Raw genomic sequence first — 9,147 nt, 5'->3', positions numbered from 1 at the left:
ATGATAAACTTATCAACAATTAAGGGCACAAACATCTTTTATCTGATGAGAGACAGATAACACTATGCAACATTGAACTATGAACTTGAGAAAATTACGTGTCACACTTAAACTATCTGATATTACAACTACAACTCAAATTACCTATCTTATTTTTAATATAGAAAATATTATAAATTATATGCTAAAACAAACTAAGTAAAATGTATGAAAAATTCTGTGTCATTTTTTTTAAGTATCCTATCTTTGCTTTCCTTCTTTTTTAAAAAAATTGCAATCTGAGAATTAATCTTACTCAACCACTAAACTACGTGCATTCCAACCTTTAGAATACAGCGCTTTGAGAATACCTTCTACAAATTAATTGATAACAAGGTTACATAAAGTACAGGGAACTCTCATATGAAAATCTCCCTGTAAAATTGTGGAAGGACAAGTTATTTTATCAAATCAAGCTACTATATTTTCCTTTAATAGTACAACAAATACCTCCTTTAGGAGAAAACGCACAGTGGAAAAAAATCACAGTGCATTCAAAACTTTGGTGACAAACAATACCTTCCACTGACAATGATCTCCTCCACTGCATAGTGTTGGTGTCTCCAGTCAACAGTGTGTCCAGTCGGATAGTACTGCCCACGGAAGTGCAGCCTTATTTGAGTGGCTCTCATGAATTCTTGAAGCACTGAGCTGTTGTCAAAGTCGTGGTACCCAGGACGATGCTTCTGTCCAGATGTCAGGAGGTCAAAGGTGACATTACCATGGGAAAACGGGATAAAACTATCAAGGAAATAAAATGTATATTTTAAAAATCTATTCATAGTTTTGATCAAATAGAAATCAAAAGCTTGGTTTATTTGTATACAATGTCAGTAAAGTAAACTCTCAAGTTTTTCAGTCGGGGGAAACATATTCAATTTATTTCACATATCAGTAAAGTGGGGTCATCACAGAAAGGCAGACTAGGAGGTTCAGGGGAAGGGAAATTCAGGTGCCTGGCTCAATAAGATGGATATCATTACACAACATCAGTGGGTTCTAAAAGGGGTACTCCCAACCCTTACAGGAACTGCAAGCAGTTTAAAAGCCAACTCTAAGAGCTAGGAGTCACTCAACTTCCCTAAAGCCTAATGATAGAGAGAAATTTCTTCTAGCGTAGGGAGCTGGCTGGCCCACAGACTCATACTAAGGCACTGGTTCATTAAAATAACTGTTTTTGAGATGTTCGTACTCAGGAAGCTGGAGACAGTTGACAGAATCGGGATTTTCCAAATCTTCATTGTCCTTCATTCCCCAAACACTGCAATTTCTGGCAAAATACTGCCAGTCCTCCCAGGGAGAGCTGTCTGCCTTCTTCCTCTGGATCCGAATTGCCACAGGCTGTAGACTGGAGAACTGGGTGATGACTTTAAACACCTGGGGATGGAGATTTTCATTACTGTCAGGGGTGGTGAAACTGAATACAAGGTAGGAAGCCAAGACATTGTGTTTGAATATTAAGGCTCACTTCCTCTTAATTATTGTGATGGACAACTCAAGGAACATCCTGAAATTCCAGTTCTACAATCAAGACAACACACTCTATAATTACATATTTCTTCCTATTCTCAATGATTTTGTAAATTACAACAAACAAATTATGTTTGTTTTAAAGATACAAACAAAGAAATGACTCTCGTAAAGCCCATATGAATAAGCACCTGCTCTGTTGATGTATATTCTTAATAAAAGGATGTCCAAACATTTCATAAATTCTGTTTTAATATCAATCACTGAACATTAAACATTGAGTATCAGTTTTAAATATTGTGATTTCCTTCATAACAACTCTAGGTTTTGCTATATAATAGGTTAAACTGTGCATCCTAGTGACTATGTCCAAGAAGTGAGTACAGGCACCTGTGAATGTGACCTTCTTAGAAATAGCCATTACAGATCTAATAAAGCTAGGATCTTAAAATGAGATCAGTCCATTTAAAGAGAAGATGAGGGGGGAAGTTAACACATTCTGAGAAACATGGATGGGGGCTCTGTGTAAACGGAGGCGGAATCTGGAGTTAGAGGCCCATGAATTAACAGATATCAGTAGAAGCTGAAAGAGGCAAGCAAGACTCTTCCCTGCCAGAGTCTCTGGAGGAAGTGCATTCCTGCCAACACCATGATTGCACATTTTGAGACTTCAGGAGTGTGAGAGAGCACACTTCTTTTCCTTGAAATCATGAACTCTGCAGTCATTTGACTGCAGCAGCTAGAGCATGTACACCCGCCCAGCCGTCCCTGGTTACCTGGTACTGTCCATTTTCTAAGTCTATAGAAATAGCCACTCCTTGATAGAGCTGCGTAATGTTTATAAACACATGAGAGATCCATGAAGTAGCAACGTCGTCATCGTTGATGAAGGAGAGAGGGTGGGCTTCAGGATTCAGCCGTGACATTCGATGCTCAGGCGTGTCTCCTGCACCATTGGGAATGCAGTACTGCTGAACGGAGGGATGGACACGGGGGTGGCTACCTGGACATCGGCAATGTGGCTGGATGTGCAAGTGAGGAAAATCTCCAGAAAAGACCTCTAGAATCTCTCTGAAATGGTCCAGAGAAGAAGGTTAGGACACACAACCTCCCAGTGGCAGAACTCCTAAGAGCTAATAGCATTCTTCTCTTATTTGGAGGGTGACCATTTAACTTTGATAAATTTTTCAATGGGACATAAAATAAAACTCATTTTAGACAAATAAATATATTCAGTATCCTAAAGTTCTGTGATGGTTAGTTTTGATCGTCAAGTTGATAGAATCTAGCATCACCTCGGAGGCCAGGCTCCAGACATGCCTGTGAGAGATTGTCCATATTAACTCCACCCTCTGTGAAAGGCTGTGAGGGATTGTCTTGATCACACTGACTGATGTGGGAGACCCATGCTAACTGTGGTCAAGATGCCGTCCTTTCAAAATGTCCTGGATTATACAAAGTAGAGAAAAACAAACCGAGTTCTTACAAGCAAGCATTCCCCTGCCCCTTGCGTCTCCACCACGGATGCAATATGACCACTAGCTTTGAGCTCCTTCAGCTTTCACTTTTCCATCGTGATGAATGATACCCTGAATTGTGAGCCTAAACACACCCATGAGGCTGCTTTTGTGAGATGATTCTGTCACAGCAACAGGAACGAAGCTAAGACAAATGTACTCTAAAAATAGTATGGTTTTGGTTTTAACTATTAAAAGATGAGTGTGTGTGACTATCTGTGCATGTGTGTGTGAGTGTGCCTGTGTGCATGTATGTGTGTATGTGTCTGTGTGTATATGTTTCAGTGTGTGTCTGTGTCTGTGTGTGTATGTATAAGTGTGTAGGTGCAAGTGTGTGTCTATGTGTGTGATTCTGTTCATGTGTGTATGTTTGAGTGTGTATGATTGTGTGTGAGTGTATGTGTATGTGAGTGTGTGTGTGCACGCAAATGTGTATATGTGCAAGTTTGTGTATGTATGAGTGTGTGTGATTGTGAGTATGTGTATGTGTGAGTGTGTGAGTGTGTGCGTATTGTGTGAGTGCATGCGTGTGCATGTGTGTGTGTGTGTGTATGTGTGTGTGTGAGTGACAACAGGAATGTGCAGGTCAGTATACAAATTTCTAGAGCAATCTTCTCCTTCCACTCTGGCTACCAGGGACAGAACTCAGGTCATCAGGCTTGCAGAGCCTTTTGCCATCTGAGCCAGCTCAATGACCCTAAAGTGTGAATGTTTTACATCATCAACGACGAGGCAAGCCTAGTGGGGCATGCCTGTAATTCCAGGTCTTCTGCATGTTCTCATGACGAGTTCCAATTTAAGACCTGCCTAAGCTACAAAGTATATTCTAGGATAGCTGGCCAACTTACAGAGATCATGTCTCAGAATGAAAAATAAAATAAAATTAAAAAAAAAAAGGCTGGTGGCATATGTCAGAGACCAGCACTTGCCTCTTGCCTACCTGCGAGGTTCTGTGTTCAACTCCCAGGACTTGGAAGAAAAGGGAGGAGGAGAGGAAGAGGAAGGGAGGCAGCACATGCAGGACCTTGCTCTCTATTAAGGGATTTGACTTGAATTCAATGTCTCTGTTCCTATTTGGGATAATGTAGAAAGGTGCCATATATTTAGATTTTAAACTGAATTGCACTGTGAATGAACAGCAATATATTGAAAATAATGAGATTTAAGATGACATCTCCAGTTCATCCAGGGGAAAGCATAAGAAAGTATGTATCATTTTATAGGCTTCTCATTTGGGTAAAGGGACTGAGGCCAAGGCCATTTGTCAATGGTTTCCTGTGACTCATAGACTCTGGCTTCCTGAAATGTTTCAATGGCTTCAGACCATAAGCCAGCTGCCAATGGCCAGGCAAGAATGCCAGGGGCAGGCATCTCTATTTAATTTTTTCCATTAAGAAAAATATGCCTGCTCTAGAGCACCGCAGGTCATTCTCTCCCCCATCCTTCCCAGCACAGTCTTCCAGACAGTCAACATCAATAGTCCAAATCGGACAAGGGGAAGCAGACATACTGTCAGCCTCCGGTGGGTGAGGTGATGGTGGAGGTGGGCAGCATTTTCTTTCACTCGGGGACCTGAAGTGACCATTCTAAATCTAACTGATGATTTTCAATTGACATCAGCTATTGAATGTGTTCCAAAGCCAATAACTGGTATGAAATCTTTGCTCTGGCTAGAAAAAAAACTTCATTCCAAAGAAATGTAACGACATTACTCTTCCACATAATAGGCATAGGCTAAGGAGTTGTGAATGATGGTTGTTAGGGGGCATCCTCTTTCCTCCCCACTCCATGGTAAAGCATCCCTGTCTAGGCATCCCCTGATTCCTCAGACTGATCAACAAGGATGGTTAAACTGACTATGGGTTGAATCATCAGGCTGTAGCATCATTCAACTGAGATGCTTCCCAAATTTGTGAGAGCTAATCCAGACATATAGAAATTAACACACCAGTCTCTGTCTTTCTTGAAAATATATGAGAAAAACTTCCCTTGAAAACAGCCAATGAGGGGCAAGTCAATGTCCCAGCAGCCAGACACTCTTGCAGCAAGTGCATGGTGATCTGAATTCAGACCTTGAGCTCATGCACAGGCCAGGCACAGTCTGGTTGTGCACATCTGTGATTCTACCACTCATATTCAGAGATAGAAGAGACAAAAGAATTCCTAGAGGCCATAGACAAACTAGTCTGGAGTAGGCTGGATAGTGACTGAAACTAGAGAGACCCTGCCTCAGAACAAGGTCAAAGAAAATAACAGGCACCTAAGGTTTACCACTGACTTCTGTACACCGCTTCCTGCATACCAACACACATACACACGCACACGCACAGATAAATGAATAAATGTTAAAGAAATAAATAAGATGAAGTCATGCATAGAAACACACTCTCTTACTTGGGGTTACTACTGCTATAATAAAATGTCATGGGATAATAAAACACCAGATCTACTTGGAAAGGAAAGATTTTTTTTAAGCTTAAACTTCCATACTACTTACTGTTCCTCATCAAAGAAAGTCAGGACACGAACCCAAACTTGGCAGAGACCTAGACGCAGGAGCTGACACAGAGACCACAGAGGGGTGCTGCGTACCTGCTTGTTCTGCATAGCTTGTTCAGCCTGCTTCCTTACAGAATCCAGGTCCATCTGCTGAGGGGTGGTCCTTCCCACAGTGAGCTGGGCCCTCCCACATCTATCACCAATTAAGAAAATGCCCTACAAACTTGCCTATAGCCAGATCTTATGAAAGCATTTTGTCAGGTGAGGCTCCCTTGTCCTCACTCAAGTCAGCTTATAGCAAGTTGACTTAAGTCTACCCAGAACAACTGTCCACTTGTCACCTTGACACACAAATACAGCAGTGTTAAGTCTTAACCTTTATTTTGTTATTAATCCTCAAGATCTAACATTAAAAACACAATTAATGCATTAGAGATATTGCTCAAAGATTAAGAGCACTGACTGCTCTTCCAGAGGTCCTAAGTTCAATTCCCAGCAACCACATAGTGGCTCACAACCATCTTTAATGGGATCCGATGCCCTCTTCTAGTATGTCTGAAGACAGCTAGAGTGTGTTCTTGTAAATAAAATGCAAAAACTTTTAAAAAAAATATGGATCTTCCCACTACAAATTAACACACACACACACACACACAAATAACTTGAAAGGTCCCACAGTCTTTACAAATTAAAAACATTAGAGGTTCAATCTTAAATATCCATTCTCTTAAGTACCCAAAAATCTCATTTCAAAGCTCAAAATTTCTTAACTGTGGGCTCCTGTCAAAATCAAACTTAAGTTTAGTATTCTCTTACTTCAAGGAGAATAATCCAAATAAAACAAAAGTAGCCTTCAACAATGTAAGTAAGTCCATGTCCAGTGTCTGGAATACACTCATGATCCTCTGGGCTCCTCCACGGCACTTGGATAAGACAAGCACGTGGGGCTCTGTTCTCTCTCTGCCACAGAGAGCTTGGGGCTCTGTTCTCTGCCACAGAGAGCTCTTCTCCTAGGCTCGGGCTGGATGCGTTCCCCACTCACTGCTGTCCTTGGCATTTATCTCATGAGTGGCTGACATATCCAAACATCAGAGCTTCTTGCTACAACTGGGCTTCCCTTTCACCAGTAGCCTCTTCTGGGCTCTCTTCATGCACTCCAACCCTTCACACAAGATCAGTCCTTAACTGTTCTCCACAACCTGCTCATGCCTTTCAGACCAGCACTAACTGGGTTACTCTCACACTATACCAAGATGTCTTGCCAAAAAAATCTGTATTAGTCAGTTTATTCTAGAGGAACAGAAATTATGTATCATCATTATATATTATTCATTTTATAAGCAATGTTCATATATATATATATATTCATTCTATGAGCTCTGTCTCTCTCTAATATATAACATGAATATATATTATATGTAATAATTTATAGTATATTATATGTGTAATTATTATAATGTAATTATTATATATGTAATATGTATTATATATGTATAATAATATATAATAATTTATAATATATATGTATATATTCTTTTTGTTCAGCTTGTCCAACAATGGCTATCTATGAGTGGACCATCTAAGAATCCAGTAATTGTTCAATCCGTGAGGCTGGATGTCCCAGCTGGTCTTCAGAATATGCTGGAATACCCCCAAAATAGGCTTGAATGCCAGTGAGGGAATGGGCTTGCTATTGAGAGCAAGCAGGAAAAGAGGGCAACATTTCTCCATCCATGTTCTTTATGGAAGCTTCTAGACTGAAGGTGGTTCTCCCACCTCAAATGATCTGGATTAGAAGTATTTGTTTGTTTGTTTGGTTGGGTTATTTTTTATTTATTTAAATGATTTAATTAAGAAAACCTCTCTCAAAACCCATTTGGGTTTTGATAAATCCCAGATGTAGTCAAGCTGACAATCAGGAATTACCATCCAACCCATATTTTCTCAACCAGATTCTAAGCTGGGATTCTTCAGGATTCGTCTCCAGTAGAATCATGACCGTAAGACAGAAGCAGTTTGTCAGAAACCCTAGGATGGATGTTTGTCCAACTCTCTAGTGAGAAAATGCTTGGTGAGTAGTCCTCACAGTCTGTATGGTGTTTTGTAAAACAGAAATGGAAAAATGCACAGCAACTCTTCAGATGCCAGATCCATCTAAAGTCCTCATCCCTTGAGACTCTCTTGTGTCAAACTAATCGCCTTCTAGCTTTGTCCTCTGCAACACTCATAATTTCTAAAAGAATTTGAAGTCAAGTTTTAGGTATTAGCATCTACTTTATATAGAATTTTTGAAATAACACATCCCAATCTAAGTAGTGTTGACAAAATGAATTTTCTTAGAGAAAATTTTCATGGATAATTTTGAGCACCCCATATTATACAGAGCTACTGACAGAAAAATAGTAGTGAATGGATGTAAGTTAGGCCAAAGTAAACATGTCCAAATATAAATTAGGTTATGTTCACCAATTGCTATGAAGATGAAAAGATGGTACAGTCTCCATGGTACTTTAAGTGAATTGACCTTAATCTAGTATGTCCCTGGCATTATTAGATGGCGTCCACTTACCTGTTTGTAAGTGACACATTGTACAATCGAAAATCTTGCATTCTTCCAACAAACTGCTCTGAACCTGAAAAATATGTACAGATAAGAAACCCCAGAATCCAGGCAGCATGCAGGTTGTTCATCTTATATTCTTTTAAAACTACAAACCTTTAAACTATGTTCCCTTTGGCACCCCTCAAATTCTTGAAGATTTGAATTTGTTTTCTAAGTCTTCACTGTTAACAGTAATCATATTTATCTCTATAGCAAGACTGTGCAGGCAACATGAATCCTTGAGCAGATTACTTCCAGACCCCAACAAATAGCTGCACTTTCTTCAGTTTCTCTCTCATTTACAAACCTATAAATTTATTACTTCCTGAGCCTTAAGTTTGGTTGTCATCTGCTTTCAACAGCAATTTTCAGAATATTTGTTCTGCCAGTAGAAAACCTTCTGTTCTTCCATCTCACCCATTTAAGTTTAAACTGCAGATGTGCAGAATGTGGATTCTGACTAAAACAAATGCTCATCCAGAAAATTAAAAAAAAAAAAAAAGGACAAAGCCACCACAGGCAGATGTAAGACCTGCTGCTCATGGATATTGATTGTGTCACCCACATATTACACCAGGATGCAAACTCAGTCTCACTATCATCATTCCCTAAGGATTCTTCCAAGATTATCAGGTTCAAAGACCACAGCACCACCACAGGTCCCTTCCAACCTTAGGTAGATATCAGCCTTCACAGACACACAACTATTTGTTTATTTACTGAACACTTAGGATTTGTGAGAGCAGAAAAACCCAAAAGAGTTAGAATCACAAGGCAGGGATAGAAAAAGAAGGGAGGGGGAAATAGCTCAAGTAAAAGCCTGCCAGGGAATCCCAACAAGCTGCATTAGATCCTTGTTCAGGAACCACAGTAAAAGCTTCATGCCATGGCCTGCACCTGCAACCCTAGCTCTCTTACTTGGGGCAGCCAGCCTGAAAAATGCAGCAAAGGCACAAGGAAGGAGCAGCCTGATCAAGGGGGGATAAGAAAACCAAGAAGGCTGGGGGGGGGCAGGAAGGG

At 40.2% G+C, this 9,147-nt stretch overlaps 1 protein-coding gene across 1 annotated transcript in view; it reads right to left on the bottom strand.

Moving 5' to 3' along the window:
• Ush2a (usherin) overlaps positions 1-9,147 on the bottom strand; it is a 673,376-nt gene that overhangs the window by 587,294 nt on the left and 76,935 nt on the right. The window contains exons 4-7 of the mRNA XM_021165303.2: positions 8,095-8,158; positions 2,286-2,580; positions 1,232-1,416; positions 559-780 (exon numbers count right to left, since the gene is read on the bottom strand). Of these exons, the coding sequence (XP_021020962.1) occupies positions 559-780; positions 1,232-1,416; positions 2,286-2,580; positions 8,095-8,158 (766 nt within the window). The remainder of the gene's footprint in view (positions 1-558; positions 781-1,231; positions 1,417-2,285; positions 2,581-8,094; positions 8,159-9,147) is intronic.

The sequence above is a fragment of the Mus caroli genome, chromosome 1 (assembly GCF_900094665.2).
Source record: "Mus caroli chromosome 1, CAROLI_EIJ_v1.1, whole genome shotgun sequence".
NCBI lineage: Eukaryota > Metazoa > Chordata > Mammalia > Rodentia > Muridae > Mus > Mus caroli.
Note: the sequence above shows the minus strand (reverse complement) of the source record. Positions and strands in the feature narration are given on the sequence as shown.